Here is a 19,011-nt window from a genome sequence, read left to right as displayed (position 1 = left end):
AGGAACATACCTTAACGAATTCTCCTCTATCTCTGTCCATAACCTCAATGATGTATCCAGTAATAGGGGCGCCATTATCCCTAATAGGCGGCTCCCATTTAAGTTTAGCCGATTTCTCGTCCCAATCTACTATGTCGGGTAGACCAGGCGCCGCAGGTACATCGTACGGATTCTTGGCGAGTGTTCCGTGGTCAGTCTCCAAGGGTTCTGATTCGCCTTCTTCGTTGAGTGCCTTGACGCGGAACTGGTATGTGTGGCCTTGTTCCAGTCCTGTTTTGAAAAATAAAAAAGTTATAAGAGACATTGTTGATTATTATTATTTTAGCTATTATTTGTCCATTGCTGAACATAGACTTCCTCCATAGACTGCTATAAGCAATGGTAGCGTTCCTTATGACAGTTTACCATTGGAGGGATTTTGCCAGTACTTGCCCTACTTGACAGGAGTATTGGCAACTGCATTTTGGCTTCTAATTATATTTTAAGAGGGACACTACTTTTTATCGCTCGACTTTCCCTTAATTTCCCTTAGTCGCCTCTTACGACACCCACGGGAAAGGAAGGGGCGGTTCATTCTATGCCGGGATCAAATGATACAGAATGGGCCATTCCTTTGGCAATAGTCATAATTATTGTTCTTTAATGCTGTGTGTCTCTGTGCGGTGTATCTCTGTGCGTAAATGAGCGTACCAGGTTCAATTTTCGATAAATTAAATTTGGCAGCCTAAAATTTTCTATTACATTTAGAGATTTGATTTTGACATTTGATAAAGTTTTGAGTTATAATCAAGTCATTCGGCGCCACAAATAATTATAGTCATTTATCACCTAATAATATCACCAGTCTATTTTATTCCTAAGATATCGTGAGACACTATTAGGAGAACTATACACAATGCAAACTACAAAATTTGCCATCAACCCAATGTGGAAATTACACAGTGTAGAAATAAGCAGTACTATTATTTAATATTATATTAAATAACGAACGAACGAACATAGGCCTCCTTTCTAAGGGTAGTTATGCCAGTAGTAGCCACGTTTGGCGAGCGGATAAGCAACTGCAGTCAAGCTTTTGTGATATTTTAAAAGGGACGCTGCCCATCCCTCGACCATTGAGTTCCCTCAGTCGCCTCTTACGACACCCACGGCAATGTAAGAAGTAATCTAATAATTTTGGCCTTATACTGAATTATAACATGACAGTTTTGGACTTATTTGTCTATTTGCTGTGTCTAGAAGGATCCGTTGGATGACTATTAGAAAAGGAGTTCTTTAAATAGTAAACCAATATCCTTGTGTGGGAAACCAGTTGTTAGTAAGATATTATTGGGAGGTTACAATTATGATAAGATCACTCACCGGTGACAGTAGCTTCCGTGGTATCCGGATCAATAGTACCGGCTGGCGTCCACTTGCCAGTCAAGGTGTCCATCTTCTCAACTACATAGGCACTGAGAGGTAGACCTCCAGTGTGCTTGGGCTTGTTCCACTTCAGCTTCGCGTGGTCTGCGTGGACATCGGATACTTCCAATGGTCCTTCAGGCTTGCCAGGTTTGTCTGTAAGGACATTCATAATTGATGTAAAATCAATAATATTTTTAAAACTTAACTGGTACCCTGCCAGTGTATGCTGATATCGCCAGCGGGGTTACCATTATATTATCATCCATTAAAAAAATATGTTACAGGCATCCATAAGTTACAGTAACCGTTTACTATCAGACGGGCTGTATGCTTGTTTCCCACCTTCGTGGCATAAATAAAAACATACAAACTATTTTTCATTTACCTTCTATGGTTTTATAATACAGAACGATAGAAAAAAAATACGAAAAAAACTTTTTAACGACTGCTCAATGAAACCTTCAATTAGCTTATTCTTTACTAACCGAGTACTGTGACTTCAACAGTGGCTTCGTCGACTCCAGACTCGTTCTCCGCTTTGAGCGTGTAGATGCCAGAGTTCTTCCAGGTGGTGTCGAAGATCTGGAGGCGAGTGTTGTAGTCCTCGTTCTCCAGTTTCACGCCTGGTCCCGTTTCCAGGACCTGAAGATGAAAAATAAATAAGATTGTATTACAAAAAAAAACTAAATTGTAGCAAAAGCAGTTATTTTGAGATAAAAACTAAACTGGTGAATCAATTTTGATAAAACTTTCTATGGGATTCATCTGTAAATATGGAGTTATGAGGTAACAAACATAAAAAAATACAATCGAATTGAGAACCTCCTTATTTTTGAAGTCGGTTGAAAATGTAGTAAGTATTATTGTATTGGGATTAATAAACAACCGGAGTACAACAACAATAACTCGAGAAGAAAGGGATTGTTAGTAATGGTTGCTAGCACCATGGCTAACAATATACCATTTCAAGTCGACTTTTATGCGGTTTCCTCTGGAAACCATCGTGATAAATACTTGTGCAGGACGTCATGATGGGGTAACTGACCTGCTTTCATCCTCAACTATCATCCCTCACTGGTCACCGACTGCGTATACCGATAGTGCAATCGGAGTTACTATTTCATTGCAACTCTATTGATTGTAAAGAGAATTCTCAAAATCAACTCGGTACTAGTGAAAATATCGCATAACATGTAATTACACGTACAAAAAAAATAAATTGGGAACATCTTTTTTTTAACCTTTTTAAGGTTGCAATAAAAGGAATCTTACCTTATTGGCGAAGGTCCAAGTCTTGGTTGGTGGAGGTTCACCCTTGATATCAACGTCTAATCTGATAGTAGTACCAGCTCGTATACGAATGGCAACCATTTTGTCGCGGTTGATATGTGGTTTCACTGAAAACGAGAAATGGTTATGAGAAATTTTCTTAGAAGAGAATAAAAAACTAGAAAGAGTAATAACTATTAAAATAAAAAATATATATATATACATGTATACACATGATAAAATACGATGAACTGGGGGGAAAGGGATTGTTAGTAATGGAGACTGAGAATCCCATTGCTAGCAATATACCCAACCAGGTGGACCTCCTCGCGGTTCTCCCTGGAAACTATCATGGTTAATTCCTGATGAATTCATCATGATGGGCTAACTGGCCTGTTTTCATTCTCATCTATTACCCTTCACTGGTGCTCCGCCAGCGTATCCCGTTAGCGCAGGCGGGGTTACCATACCATTTTCACCCATAAAAAAAATACGTTGAACTTATGAACATCATAATAGAAGAAAGAAGAAAAAGGAAGAGACTATGCCTTGATAGTTACATAAGACAGGTTAAGGAAAAAGTTGGTGTCATGTTGTATCAAGAGGTGAAGAGACGTCAAAAATCGTGGTAAATAGCAAGAGCTCCAGCGACACGAGCTCTTCAATAATGAATGAATGGATGACCAACTTAGAAGAAGTCGCAGGTACAGGTAGTGTGCAATCTAGGTAATGGAATACTTACAGAATCGAGCCTTAGCCACGTGCGGCTGCGTCGCATCGCCAGGCTCGCCGGGGCCGGCCTTGTTGACGGCGCGCACGCGGAACTGGTAAGTGTTGCCCTCCTTCAGATCAGGCACGCGAGCTTTGCATTCTGGCGTCTGGAGTTGAAATGCTTTAGTTAATGAGTGTATTACCAATATAATAAAATTGTATCCAGACGACGTCTGTTCATGGGAAATATTTGAAATATCGATATGAAGAGCCTTAATTTAAAACAATCATTACCAATCATAAATAATCATACACCATCTAGAATTGGTCTATTTCACTGATTTTTTTTTTTTACTGATGATAATCAGTTACCGTAGTCTATGAACGCATACAGTACCAAGTGTATTAGGTGCACGTTGCCGACCCTGAAGAAACCTCTTTCTCCTTTTTTTAAAGGACCCCATACTGTAGTCTCTTGGAAAAACCTCGACAGGGAGTTCATTCCATAATCTGAGCATTCGTGGGAGAAAAGATCTCTGAAACTGCGTTGTACGCGACCATCTAGTCCCTAGAGTATGAGGGTGAACTCCCTGTCGATGGCGAGCTAAGTTCTAAGCACACACACACATTATATATATATATATATATATATATATATATATATATATATATATATATATATATATATATATATATATATATATATATATATATATAGTTTTAAGTAATATATGCTTACTTGATTGGATTAAGTTTGATCATAACTTGGATCAATTACTTTAACTGATTATAAACAGTGGATCCACTTTGCTTAATAAAATAATATTGGAAGATACAAAAGCGTAACAAGTTCTCAGTAATGGCAATACATGAAGTATAGTTTGGTCATCACAGTGTATTGTGTGATCTCTGTAGTGCTTTTCACATTTATAGGCGACCGTTACCACTTTCCATAAAGTAAACCGTCAACTTATTTATTATAAGAAATATTTATATCATTGAGCAGAGCAGTTTATTAGGTAGTTTTTCATTCAGTCAGAGTAGATCAACTGTCTGACACTTTTAAAACCACAGTTTCAGATAGTTAATCCACGCTAGTTGATCAAAAAGGGATTATTTGGATAAGTATTACTTTATATACTTACATTTGTAGTAAGCGCCTCTTGCCACTGTCCGAATTTCTCTTTTTTCTCGATAATGTAGCCGGTGATGGGTGCGCCACCGGTGTTCTTGGGCGCCTCCCATTTCAAATCCACTCGGTCCACGTCCCAGTCCTCGATTGTGGGGACAGACGGTTTTCCGGGGATATCTGAAGTGCAAATGTGACTGTGAGATTGTAGATTCTTGGATAAATATTATGTTTATATTTACTGGAGAATCAGTCATGGGTCTAACATATAAAATATCAAAGTTATACTCGTTATGTCGGGTATTCGTTTTATTACTAGCATTTACCCGCGACTTCGTCCTTGTGCTTGGGATATGTTTACTAACTGGGATACAAAGTGATTAATTGAGCCATTAAGGCGCTATAAGGTAACAAACAAACAAACTCACTTTCGCATTTATAATATTAACAAGGAGTCGTATTATATTATTATTATTTCGCAATTATATTTCTTATTGTAATTTTTATTCTTGTCAATAGAGTATAATGAGTGTATGGAATTAAACTGTCTTTTATTAATTTTTGGATATATTACTGTATGCATAATCAAAATTGTATTAAAAAGGACGAATTGAAACACCTTTTCCCCTCTTTAGGCCATTTGTCTGACCATTACTGAAATGTGGTCAATTAAAATTAAAAAAAAACTTGAGCAGAGTACGCTTACCATAAGGATTCTTGGCAATGATGGAGTGGTCAGTCTTCAGCGGTTCAGACTCGCCCTCCTCGTTGACAGCCTTAACCCTGAACTCATACTCTTCTCCCTCTTGCAATCCTTTGATCTCCATCTCGGTGTCGTCGGTCTTGCCGACCGGCACCCATCGACCTGTTGCCTTGTTCAATTTCTCCACTACGTATCCTGTAATCGGTTTGCCTGGGGGGGAAAAACAATATGAAAGTTAGACGTGAAATATATTAAATGTTTAAGTAGTCGCTATGTCTTTTAAAACGATGTTTTTAAAGATGCAATAAATAAAATAATTTGTTTTTTTTACAAATAAAATTTTTGTTATTTTATCTTCGTTTCACGCATATTTTTCTGAGTATAATGCTATCTAGGTGCAAAACAATGATCACCACTAGATGGCGTTGAAAAATATTATTATATAAAAAAAAACCAGAATTTTCTTAAACTATACGTACTTTGATTAACAGTAAAATAAATATTTATAGAAGATATAAATGTGACATATCGTAATAGCAAAAATTCACTGTCTACTGCTGATCATAATGTCTTAGCTATTGTTCCCAGTAATAATCTATCGACTACCTTCTATTGTCTATTCGGGTTGTCCAAAGGCATCTCCAATAATTATATCACTGGATATATCACACAACGCCATCTAGTTTCAAGGTAAGTAAAATTTGTACTAATTTGTGTAAAATACTTTTTTACAGTACATATTAAATATAGAAAACGCCCAAACCAATATAAACAGATATACTCGTGAATACAAATGTTTATATTGCTCGGGTATATAATTTGCTACCGTCGGAATTTTAGGTTGTGTACTACACCGTTACACCACCACGGTCGCCAGCTCAATTTTTTTTTTATATCACTAAGGTAGCAAGCGAGCAAGCATACATCCCGTCTGATGGTAAACGGTCACTGTAGCCTATGGACGCCTGCAACACTACGTGTGTCATGTGAGCATTGCGGAAAAAACATATTTATTTATTCTTTATTGCATAATAAAATTTGTAGAAATGACAAGCTTAATGCCAAATACCGTCTAATCAACTACTTTATTGAAATACTCACCACCATCGTCTTCTGGCTTCTTCCACGATACTTTGCAGCCAGACTTGGTGACGTCCGCGACCTTGAGCGGACCGCCAGGCTTGCTTGGCGAGGATAACACGGTGATCTCCACCTCGGCCTCGTCCTTGCCATGCTCGTTGGTTGCCAGGATACGGTATGTGCCGGTCATTGCACGAACGGACTCCTTGATATCCAGCTTCGTGTTGTAGTCCACGTTGATTACGTTCGCTGTCACCTGAGGATATATAATAAGAAATGTTCGTAAATTCGTACAAATATATACGCACTTCACTACTGGTGATAGAGGTTTGTCCGACTCTCTTAAAAGATGCCAAGAGGTTTGTGTGACTATCTTAAAAGATGCCAAGAGGTTTGTGTGACTATCTTAAAAGGTGCCAATAGGTTAGTGTGCCTATCTTAAAAGATAGCCAAGAGGTTTGTGTGACTATCTTAAAAGATAGCCAAGAGGTTTGTGTGATTATTTTAAAAGGTACCAATAGGTTAGTGTGCCTATCATAATGGGTGCTGAGATCTTTGTGTAACTATTTTAAATGGTGCCAAGAGATTTGTGTGGCTTGCTTAATAGGTGCCATTATGTTTGTGAAACTATCTTAAAAGGTACCAGAGGTTTGTTCAACTCTCATAAATGATTCCACTATATAAGTGATTCTAAAATACCATTAAACATTTCAAAAATTAAAATTATTATTCTAAGGACCAGTAAACTACATTTATAATAAAATTGCAACAGAACCGCTTTAAATTTGATATTCGACCATCCATACTATACTGGTTTTACTTAATAAAATTAATGTATGAAAATTATAATTTTAGAGATAAAACTAAGAAACGGCAACTCTCTCCATTGGTCCGAGTCTACTTATAATGTTTAATTTAAATATTTAAAATTGAAAAAATATGACAGATCTCCACAGTTTTAGATTAGTAATTCTTATATTTTTCTAATAATTTATACCTATCGTTTCCGTCTTACTTCTCTCTTATGTTTTTATTTTTTTTATACCACGAAGATAGCAAACAAGCATACAGCCCTTCTAATAGTAAACGATCACTGTATTCTTCTTTTCTATTTTTCTCACAATTTAATAAATTGTTAAGTCTATTTCTCTTTGTATGTTTATCAAAACGCACTCACCTCCTTCTCTTTAGCTTTCCATTTCTGGAACCATTGCACCTTAGGCGCCGGTTCACCCTTGACGTTGACGTCGAAGAAGATCGGCTTGCCTGCGCGTACCGCCAACGCCTTCAAATTTGTGCGGTCGATACGCGGTTTCACTGCAAATAAAAAAAAGAATCATTATTTAATTTTAAATTTTCGCATTATTTATACATATTATAAATGACTATATGACTTAACGCAATCAAAAATTGTCGTCCTGTCATATTCATGACGTGGTGCAATCCACGTTGAAATGTCAGCAATAAAAAAGCTGGTATGAAGGTACTATTTACCTGCAAAAATTTTTCATCGCTTTAAGACACTATAGTATATTTAAAATATGAACAAACACATTGTTAGCCAGAAACGAACATATAGTAAGGATTGTGTTACACAAAAAAAAAAACTGACTTCAATTGTGATAAAACCAGAGGGAGACTGTACAAAAGTCGTTTGCTCGGATATCTCTGTCCCATTCGTGTTTCAACAGTAAAGCAGTTGTTTGCATGGCTGTGTTTCGGTTTGAAGGGTGGGATATGGCGTGAATTTACTGGGTACAAAGGAATAACACCTGAGTCCTCAGGAATGGCAAAGCATGGGGGGTATCATGGGTGAAACAGTATACTCTGTTATGTCCATAGTACTGCTCATGTCTATAGGCGACGTTTACCACTTTCCATCAGCATGTTTGCCATTTTAAGTTGTATAAAAAAAAAATACAATAAAATCTTAGAGCAATTGCTAGCTATAGTAAAAGGAGCATTATACTCACGGGCTTTATGTCTGATGGTGGTCAATTTGGTGGGGTCTGATGGCTCAGACTGGCCGGCCTTGTTGACTGCGATCACTCGGAACTGGTACTCGCTACCCTCAGGTAGACCGTCCACCTTCGCTGTTGTCGCTGTACCAGGCACCTGAATTGGAAAATGAGTTTACGTTTGTTTAATAAGACGCATCGGAAAAAAATATATAGATTGACTTCATACAAGGAAATAATAATTAAATAACAATTAAGTCCATTTTATAGAAGAAGAATTTGTAAAATAATCTGATGGAATCATCATCATCATCATATCAGCCTTTAAATTTTAATCGTAGAACATAAGCCTCCCCCTTTGCCAGTAGTTGCCACGTTTGGCAGGCGGGTTGGCAACCGCAGTCAGACTTTGAAGACGTTTTAAATGGGATGCTGCTACCCATCCCTCGCCCTTCCTTAGTCGCCTTTTACGGCACTCATGGGAAAGAAAGGGGTGACTTATTCTATACCGGGACTATACGTCCTGCGGGAATACCTCTGTCCTATTTGTGTTTCTGCCAAGATGCAGCGATATCACTGAATTTAAAACTGGAATATGGCAGTAAAATTCCATGGTATGCAGGTATAACTTCTTTCTAAGTCCTCAGAAATGGCAATGTAACATATAAGTGATATCAACTGTCAGTATGAACTGTGATGCCCACATCAACTCTGACAATTATAGAATACCCTGGTATTCTATGATGTTAATATTTATACGTGACCAACTCCATTTTCCATCAGGTAACCCACCAACTTGTTTGTCAATCCATTTTGCCTTAAAGAAGAAAAGTACCATACCCAGCAATGACAAGGAGGAGTAATTACCTCTCCAGCATTCTCCCAGTCTCCGCCCTTGGGCTTCTTCTGTATAATGTACTTCTGGATGGGCGCACCGCCGTCGGACTTGGGCGGGTCCCATTTAATCTGGGCGCTCTGATTGTCGTGGTCTGCGACCTCCACATTGCCGGGTTTGTCCGAGAGGTCTGAAAGATAATCATGTTATGACGTCACAAATAATAAATGTATGTTTGTAAATATATATATATATATTTGTTACTCAAACACGTTTTAACACCAGAGTGGATTTGAATAAAATTTTGTACAGGTGTATGTCTTATCCTAACTTACACCATAGGATACCTTTGTATTCATTCACGCGGACAAAGCCGTGGAAAACAGCTAATGGACTACTATTAACTGTTATAAAAGTTAAAAGAATTGAAAGTGATGATCGAAACAAATGAATGAATGAAACTATTTATTCACGAATGATAGATATTCATTCGTTCACATGTTATGTGATATACACTGATGACATTATATGACTTCTGTGATGTAGTGTCAGTTACCAACTGTCACTTACATTAACACATTTATAAGTAATATAGTAAACATGTAACCCATTAGCTACATCCATATTCCAAATAATAAAAAAAATATAACAAATAAATTACCAAATGGATTCTTCGCGAGTATCGCGCGTTCAGCCTCCAACGGCTCGGAGTCACCCTCGTCGTTGACGGCCGTCACCCTGAACTTGTACTGGTGACCGGGCTCCAAGCCGGTGATATCCATTTCCAGAGGCTTCTTGTCGCCAGCCACTCTGAAAAAAATATAAATATATATAAATTAATTGTACTGCTAACTGGTAGTTTTTGGGAGGCAATATTGGACATTGAAAGACAGTGTATAAAGAATAAAATACTAAAATACTTTTTTTTATTGTTTTTTTTTATTTTAATAATTTTTGAATAGTAACTTTTTATGAATCTACCGTCCAATTCAGAATGCAATAGAAGAACAGGCAAGAAATTCAACTGTTGTTTTTTCAAAAATTGATTTTACAATTATAAATTTGTGTCAATACAGACTAGCAAACAACTCAAGAATTATTTAAATGATTAGAGAAATCAAATACATTATTTTAAATATTATAATTGAATTATATATTAAACAAAATATATTCAGATATATAAGAATTAAATTGTAATATATTTATTTATTATTTTTAAGGAAAGCTTAGAGCTATAGTAACTTAATAATTAAAAGGGCTTATATTCAGCAGTGGATAGTTGTTTTAAACAAATTAAATTTTATAATTATAAATTTGTGTACAGACTAGACAAAGAGAATAAAATTTATTTAAATTATTAGATAAATCAAGTATATTATTACTATAAAAAGTGATCGAAGATATGGCCAGGAATAGAGCTGTCTGGAAGAGAATGCATGAGTCAGTTGCCCCTCCAAGAGTAAAATCTTAAAGAAGTAATTACTATTATTATAGTAAATTATAAGTTCAATTATTCACTAGAAAAAATGTACATATATTACTCTTAAATCCCTGAAGAGTTCCTTTTTATTCCCACTGCAACCCTCGTCTTACAATATGCGAAATGCCCTCACCTTCCAACACGGACCCACTTCCCGGTGGCGAGGTCCATCTTCTCCACTTCGTACTCCTTGACTGGGGAGCCGCCGTCGTCTTCTGGCTTCTCCCATCTCACCTTGCAGCCTTCGGCGTGGATATCTGATACTTCGAGCGGGCCTGGAAAAGGGAGAAGATTTCATTCTACATTCTCCAGCTTCAATATATTTATATTAGAAAAGGCACATATTTATTTGATTTATTTGTTTAAACTTTAATGCAGAGTGAATTTCTTTTACTGGTTTCGGTTACTGGTTGAAAATCTTTAAATCGATTCATATTATATTATAACAAACTGATCGAAAAATGTTATTATGCACCTTAACGCCACCTAGCGGGTCCACATTTTTCGCATTGACAAAAATACTAGCTTTTAGCTGCGATATTTGTGCGCGAGACCGGAATATATTCATTAACCCGGTAGAAAAGTATTTCAAATCTCATGTAGTACATATTTACCAAATTTTATAATGATCGGTTAAGCCGTCAACGCTCTATGAGATAATAAACAAACAAACTCACAAGTAAGATTAATAATGTTTATATCATTTATTAAAACAAATTCAATGTGATTATTTATTTAAACTTTAATGCACAGTGGAATTCTCTATGTACATTTGGCGGACATAACACCGGACGGTGTCCTCTACCAGTCTACCATTGGTCAACATATATTTTATTTATATAAAATATATAAAATAAAGTAGCTATCCACTCTTAATGAGAGGAGGTAACAAACTAACCCCTGGCAAAAGCACTGGTCGGGATTCAGGGCTCCAAGGAGAGAAACCGACGTACTATGCAGGCAGTATCTAAGAGAACCGCTTTCTGTCTCCTACCATCTGAAATTTCCTTCCAGATTGGTTGAGATAAGACCGTTTATATTGATCATTATTAACTATCATTATAACTCGGTTTCGCCTATGATCATATTGTGATGCTGAATAACATCTAACCTTTTCAAAAAATGATTATTAAATACAAAAAGAATATTTTAAATCCAACTGGCAGTTCCAGAGATTAGCGTGCCCAAACAATCAAAATTTATATTAGTATAGATTAAAAAATTACCTTTAGGCGAGCTAGGCTTGCTGAGTACAGTCAGCTCAACAGTTTCCTCGTCGAAACCGTTGCAATTCTCCGCTCTCAATTTGTATTTGCCGGTGTCGCGTCGCACCGCGTTCACTATCGTGAAGTCGGTGTGGTATTCTTTGTTCTCGATCTTGATACGCTCCGTGTTAACAAGCTTAATATCTTCACGCCACGACCTGCCGAATCATATAATATTTAAATATTTTGCCATTTTATATAAGACATTTCAACTCAAAATTTGGCAAAATGAGTTTTAGTGAAATATCCACTTAAAAAAAATTGGTTTTATATCTTACAAAAAGCATATTCTTTTATTGTATAAAAAAAATGATATTTTAATTATTCTTTATTAGTTTTCTTCTCTATTATAGAATTTTATTAAGTGTAATTCAGAATTCATTAAGACTACTTTTCATGATTATTATATATTCATTAAACCTTAATTTCACAAACGATATGGTTTCTTATGTCATTAATTGAAAAAATATAAACACTTGAATTATCTACTTAGATTATATTTGACTTAGTTGATTTAATCTAAGATGAAGTTGGAAGTTGTTAAAGGGTTAATTTTTTAGTTTTACGAAGGGGACAGCGCGTACGCAGTCCCCACTACCAAAAATTACGCGTCCGAGTTAACCGCATTTGGGTTAATCGCAAGGGTCAGCCCGACCGTAGTGCAATGGAAGGGCCTCGCCCTGGAGGAACCACCTTCGTGATCACGGTATCCCCTACGCCAGGTAAGTATGATTTGATGAACTCGAACCGCGAAGGTCATTCTGAGCGAGAAACTTTTTATAGCGCCATGTAAAACGACTATAGCGACATCTAGGACCAATAATACAACAAGGAGCTATTACATTTAAATTGAAAGTAGTAAACTAGATGGCGGTCTAAAATATTTAGAAGTAGTACTACAATTGAGAAGATTCTAAAGTTCCATTTTTATTAGATATTTTTTATTGCAATTGAACTCAATGAAAAAAAAAAAAAAAAAACAATAAAACAATAAACAAGTTAGTTGTGAATTAACTTAAACTAAATGGGTTATAGAGTTGTTCCCCTATGCCACTGACATATCTTATCTGACTCAATACAAAAGATTTTTTTTTTATTATTGTAACATTTACTTAAATAACTTGCTCACACGCTATTTTTTTTTATTATATTATAGAAGTTATCCTCACTCTTCTCAACAAAGTTAAAAAATAGGAGGTTGTTAAATCATTTGTACTTGTTTAATTTGCTGCCTCATAACTCTGTTATTTATACACCAATATTGAATATTGTTTTTATCTAAATGAATGTTCTTTTAGATTAGCCCAATTTAAATTTTATCAAAATGAGTTCAGTAGTTTAGTTTATAAGTCCAAATAACTAGTTTTACTATGTTTAAAGTCAGTGTTTTTTTGTAAAACACAATCTTAAATACTGTAATAAATACTAGTTAAAATGGTTTGGTTACACATCAACAGTTCTCAAAATGTCTAATACTATTAAATTTCATAAAAATAGAATAGGCTACAGACAGATGGAAAAGGGGGAGAAAAAAAAATTATTTAACTTACCATGTGCACTCTGGTGGAGGTTCACCAATGACATCCACCGACCATTTGTGAGTGCGTCCAGCCTTGATGATCACAGACTTGAATGTGCTGCGCTCGATACGTGGCTTCACTGTAATAAAAAAGAATATACATAGTTAGTACTCCGTTTTATCATTAGCATCAGCTTCAGACCACTTTCCATTTATTTAGGGGCCACAATGATATCAGAATTGTTTATAAGAGAATAATGCCATCATTTAGGAAATACTTTTGTCTTGAGAGCAGAGATATGACATTCAGTCAACTCATGACCACAGCCAGTGTCAAGATCATCACCATATCTGCTGTTAAATATCTACTGTTGAAGACAGGCATCCGCTTATTGGGGATTTTACTAGTAGTTGCTACTCTTGACAGCCAGTATAATCTGGTTAAAATGTCAAAATAACTGAGGTAAATTTACCTAAATATTATATATATATATATATATATATATATATATATATATATATATATATATATATATATATAGTATAATTGGTTTTCACCTTCTCAACTTATGTCGGCTTAAAAACATACCCCGTCCTGTAACCCACAGGAAAAAAGGTAATATATATATATATATTATATATTATATATATATATATATATATATATATATATATATATATAATATTTTACCTAAATGACAGCATCAATTTCTATCTCCTATATACTATGAATAAATCATGTAAAGCAAAAGTATAAAAGTTAACACAACACTTACAGTTCTTATGCTTGCAGAGATGGTTGTCAGTTGGCTCAGAGGCATCACCGACACCCGCTTTATTATATGCCTTCACACGGAACTGGTACACCATCTTCTCTTTGAGGCCTTCGACTTTATATTCGGTCTTTGTATCCTCTGTTTTTACCACCTGAAAAAAATAATTTAATTTTTGTGTCATAATATATACAAATCCCATACCACTGTATGAATTCATATGATATAATATAGCCTATGCTACAAATAACAATTTACAAATAATTGGCACTGAAGTTTAACTTTAAAATTTTTTAATTTTAATTCTGACCCAGAGATATTTTGTTATACACTGTCCTCATACTTTTACCAGTAGAATATAGTAGGAGTGATAGTACACGATGGTGCAATCATAAAATTGCCTTTTAAAATCTTTTTCTCTAAACAAACCATAATAAGTAAATAAGCATCTTAATTTTAAAACATACCTCTGTCCAATCTGGAGAAAATTTATCCTTCTTCTCCACAACGTAACCGAGGATTGGTCTTCCACCGTTGTCGGTAGGGGGCTCCCATTTTAGCGTCACTGATACGTTGTCATAATCAATGATCACAGGCTTGCTGGGCGCCTTTGGTGGGTCTAAAATGTAGAATTATCATAGTTTTAAATTTAGATTCCCATTTATATAATAAATTGATTGAATTACTGATGGATTTGTTTGTAAACAGAGTATTGTATTTTTTTCGATGGATGCCTTTACTAATCCTAAAATGTAAAGTCATGCTTTTTATTATATCCATTTTAATTTTTTTAATTCTTTAGATTTTTGTAATAGATATTGTAACATATTGAATGGATTTGTTTGTAAACAAAGAAATGTCACTTTTTAAAATTCAGCATGACAGCTGATATCAATCAATAATGTCACGATTGCGTTTAGTTTCCAATGTTTCTGTACAAAAATGTTAAAATATTAGTAGACAATTGTGATTATTTTTTAAATGTTTGCAAATATAATTTATAAAAAAAAAGATAAAGAAAATATAATTAATTTTGTACAGTCAATTGTAATAATAATATTTCATTTATTTAATACAATTATCAACTAAGTAAGCTTGACAATTTCGCTCACTTAGAAATCACAACATACAAAATAATAAAATTTAATTACTGGATGGTTTCCAAATAATTTATTGCCATTCTGCGAAACTTGATATGTTTATAACTTAATATATCGAAGTGCGGATACTGATTTATGACGCCATTGAGCAAAGCCAATGCCAGTGGAAGAGGAACTTATTTTGTTAGGTCTATTGGAACATGGAAAAAGTCCTTCTACGAGCTCGAGCATAACTAGAAGACGCTCGAATAGATATGCTGACACCAAGATGCTTTGATTATGCTTACACCGCTTAAACATTTTTAAAATATACTCAATTAAAATTAACTTTTGTCTCACATCAAGTGGGTCTTTTTTTTTTTAATGGATAAAGATGGAATGGTAATCCTGCCTGCGCTATCGGTATACACAGGCGGGGTAACAGTGAAGGGTTTGTTAGTAATACGGACTACTAGTCCGATTGCTAGCAATATACTCTGCCAGGTCGACCTCCATATGATCCCCCTTGGAAACCATCGCACTGAATTCCAGATGTCTTAATCACGATGGGCTAACTGACCAGCGTTTTTATTGTCGCCTATCATTTTTCACTGGTGCCCCGCCAGCGTATGGTATACCGTTAGCGAAGGCGGGGTTACCACTCCATTGTCATCCATTAAAAAAGGCCTTTCTCATGACAGTATAGACATTCTGAGTGACCTATAATTTTATTAGCCAGTTCTTAAACTGGGAAGTAGGTCATCTTATTCATTTTAATTATTAATAAATTGTAACTAACTTTTTCAATACGTAATACAGAAATAAGTACTTATTATCTTATTTTATTGTACCTATTCTATTTTGTATAATATACCTATTTTTAGACTCTAATTAGGTAATTATTTTAATTGCACACTTCGATCATATAATGACTGAAGATAATCCATTAGTACGTTAATAGCATACCTAATACCTATTATATGATTTCGATACATTGATTTAATGACACCAACTGTAGTTTGAGTAAGGTGCCAAATAGGTCATGTCACAGGATAATTTATAACGTCTAACTCACCGTATGGGTTCTTAGCAACAATGAAACCATCAGTCTCCAGCGGTTCGGATTCGCCCTCTTTATTCACAGCGCGGACCCTGAACTTGTATTTGTGGTTCGGAGTGAGACCCTTCACTTGGAACTCTGTCGGATCTGGGCCAGTTTCACCACACGGCACCCAATTGCCAGTGTCCTGTGAATATAAACCAAAAAAAATTGTGATCATAGAATACCAAGTTGATAACTCACTGGATACATAGTGGCAACTTTAGCTTATAAAGATGAACAACACAAAGACATTGCATAATACACTGTAATCTATGGACCTCCTGCATTGTCCTTCCTGAGGATTATGATGTTATGCCTCATAGCCTGTAATCATATCCCACCTTTCAATATGAAATACGGCACGTAAGTACAGTTAATATCTATAAGGTACGATTTCCACTAAGTGGACCATCAGCTTGTTTGAGATTGTCAGTTGCAAAACAACAAGTAACAAATTCAAATTTATTAAAATTACCATATCCATTTTCTCGAGAGTGTATCCGGTGATATCGGATCCTTGCCAGTCGTCTGGTTTCTTCCATTTGATTGTAGCCTTCTCGGCACGGATATCTGTGACTTCGATGGGACCATTTGGACGGTTTGGTTTGTCTGCAGAACAATAATATAATAATAAGTGCCAAACAATCACACCAATTGCCTAGTACTAATGCTAGGATAACGAAACTAACGAATGACTAGAAGCACGAACAATCCAGAAGTTTGTGCCCTAATTTAAACTCGAAAATTCCAGATGTATTCATCACGATGGGGTAACTAACCTGCCTTTTTATTCTCACCTATCATTCCTCAGTAGTGCTCCGCCAGCGTGTATTATAATGCAAATATAGGAGACGGAAACATCTAATACATAGAGTTAAGAATCATTCAAATCGGTGCAAAATTAACGAAGATATCACGTTATATAACCACAAAAATATAGTCGGATAAAGGATTTTTTAAGTCGGTTACAAAGAGACATTGTTTCTGAGGTTATAGTTGAATATGTTTTCCTTTATCATTATTATTTTAGATTATAAACCAATTTTTGATATTTTTGGGCTAATATAATTAAAATGGTATATACTTCCATTTTGTTATATAAAAATTACTTGTATAATTAGGTGTAGGTAATTTTAATAAGTATTTTTTTGGGGGGAAAGGGTTATTAATAATGGGATCTAACAGTTCCATTGTTACAACAATATATCCTATCAAGTTGACCTCCATGCAATTCTCTTTAGAAATCATCGTTAATTCTTATCGAATTCTTTAAGATGGTCCAACTAATTTGCCTTCCTCCTCGCCTATCATCTATCAATGGTGCTTCGCTAACGTATATCGATATTGCAGGCAAGGTTACTATTCCATTTTTACCCATTAAAGAAAAAATAAATAATAGTTAATTACCTAGCACAACAACATCGCCTACGCTCTCGCAGGTTCCTGATGAGTTAGTGAGAACCAACTTGTACTTCCCGCTGTCAGGCCTGGTTGTCTTTCTGACGGTCAGGACTGTGTTCTTTTCGTACTTGTCAATTGTGATGCGGTCGCCATCATCGTGGATCTCCTAAAAATTGATGATGACGTGTGAGAATATAGCCAGGAGGGAAAACGTCTGATCGATGATGTGGTAAATGTTTTGTTATGGTGATATGTGAAGAAAGTTAATATAATTTGGTGTTACCAATATTTTAAATTTAAAATTGACTCCGTTTTCTAGGGAGTAATAAAGTTAGAAAGTAATAAGACTGAACTATCCTTATCATGATTGGGGTCTGAATTGAATCACAAATGGTCTAAACATGGACTAAATATAATTTAGCGTTCCACACAGTTGATAGAGTTAAAATTTAACTGTTTGCTCATTTTTTACATGTTTTTAATTTCTGGTAGAGCAAAATCAGCTTTTAGAGCTAAATTTAATGAAGTACCTAATCCTAGCAGAATGCTTATTTAGTTCCATTATATCTTTGGACTAAAACTAATTTGTTATAAGTTTGGAGTCCAAAGACCAAAATGGATTAACTATGGAAAAAATAAATAAGCTAATGTAGGAATTATCATAATTATTAAACCTATAAAGAATAGAAGAGGAAATATTATATGTAAAGAATATAGATAAGAAGATAATTTTGGAAATAGATATTTTGAACCTTATTGCAAGAAGATTCATAAAGTGTGAATTTTATAACATGCTAAGTTTATGAACATGATTGATCAGACGCTAACCCATAAAGTCATTCATAAATTGTTTAGTGATAGAGAAGAAGTGTTAAGATTGTTATGTGTTGATAGAGTTTGGCAAAATATTGCCCACTATCATGTCAATGTGTTAACACAATAGAAGAGTATGTAATAAATTATAATATTAATGTATAAATTAGTATCGAAGATGGAATTGTTTTCCATAAGATCCATTATAATTAGGAGAAGTAATCATAAATTATATGAGTTACATAATTTATGAGAACTTTTTTTTATTATATTAAATTATACTAGTGCGAAGTGCAATCTATTGTAAGGAAAGTGCATTTCGCTGTGTATAATTCTAATGTAGACATTTAAATAAAATTGTTACAACATTGAAAGCTTGACTTGATATTTGTATGATAGATGTAAAACACCGCGTCCATTGCGGTGCTTTACCATACACCGATTATGTATTGAACCAAACTGTACAATTATTAGTAAACTTTTCAAA

General features: G+C 35.1%; 1 protein-coding gene and 1 non-coding gene across 10 annotated transcripts in view; both read right to left on the bottom strand.

Moving 5' to 3' along the window:
- LOC113519393 (twitchin) overlaps positions 1 to 19,011 on the bottom strand; it is a 143,987-nt gene that overhangs the window by 71,896 nt on the left and 53,080 nt on the right. For all 9 annotated transcript variants that reach the window (XM_052896992.1, XM_052896998.1, XM_052896995.1 and 6 more), the window contains 20 exons: positions 17,718 to 17,877; positions 16,786 to 16,919; positions 16,284 to 16,455; positions 14,597 to 14,748; positions 14,133 to 14,283; positions 13,388 to 13,496; positions 11,799 to 11,995; positions 10,706 to 10,847; positions 9,754 to 9,902; positions 9,125 to 9,282; positions 8,273 to 8,414; positions 7,477 to 7,616; positions 6,321 to 6,555; positions 5,223 to 5,429; positions 4,533 to 4,696; positions 3,419 to 3,554; positions 2,680 to 2,804; positions 1,893 to 2,049; positions 1,363 to 1,560; positions 11 to 270 (listed from right to left, as the gene is read on the bottom strand). In XM_052896992.1, coding sequence (XP_052752952.1) covers positions 11 to 270; positions 1,363 to 1,560; positions 1,893 to 2,049; positions 2,680 to 2,804; positions 3,419 to 3,554; positions 4,533 to 4,696; positions 5,223 to 5,429; positions 6,321 to 6,555; positions 7,477 to 7,616; positions 8,273 to 8,414; positions 9,125 to 9,282; positions 9,754 to 9,902; positions 10,706 to 10,847; positions 11,799 to 11,995; positions 13,388 to 13,496; positions 14,133 to 14,283; positions 14,597 to 14,748; positions 16,284 to 16,455; positions 16,786 to 16,919; positions 17,718 to 17,877 — 3,288 coding nt within the window. The remainder of the gene's footprint in view (positions 1 to 10; positions 271 to 1,362; positions 1,561 to 1,892; positions 2,050 to 2,679; positions 2,805 to 3,418; positions 3,555 to 4,532; positions 4,697 to 5,222; positions 5,430 to 6,320; positions 6,556 to 7,476; positions 7,617 to 8,272; positions 8,415 to 9,124; positions 9,283 to 9,753; positions 9,903 to 10,705; positions 10,848 to 11,798; positions 11,996 to 13,387; positions 13,497 to 14,132; positions 14,284 to 14,596; positions 14,749 to 16,283; positions 16,456 to 16,785; positions 16,920 to 17,717; positions 17,878 to 19,011) is intronic.
- LOC113519485 (U1 spliceosomal RNA) lies at positions 12,405 to 12,567 on the bottom strand. The gene has a single exon (XR_003402317.2). It is a non-coding gene; the product is annotated as a U1 spliceosomal RNA (small nuclear RNA).

Source organism: Galleria mellonella, unplaced genomic scaffold (assembly GCF_026898425.1).
Source record: "Galleria mellonella isolate WM207_F2 unplaced genomic scaffold, CSIRO_AGI_GalMel_v1 utg352, whole genome shotgun sequence".
NCBI classification, from domain to species: Eukaryota; Metazoa; Arthropoda; class Insecta; order Lepidoptera; family Pyralidae; genus Galleria; species Galleria mellonella.
This window is presented reverse-complemented; position numbering and strand designations above follow the sequence as displayed.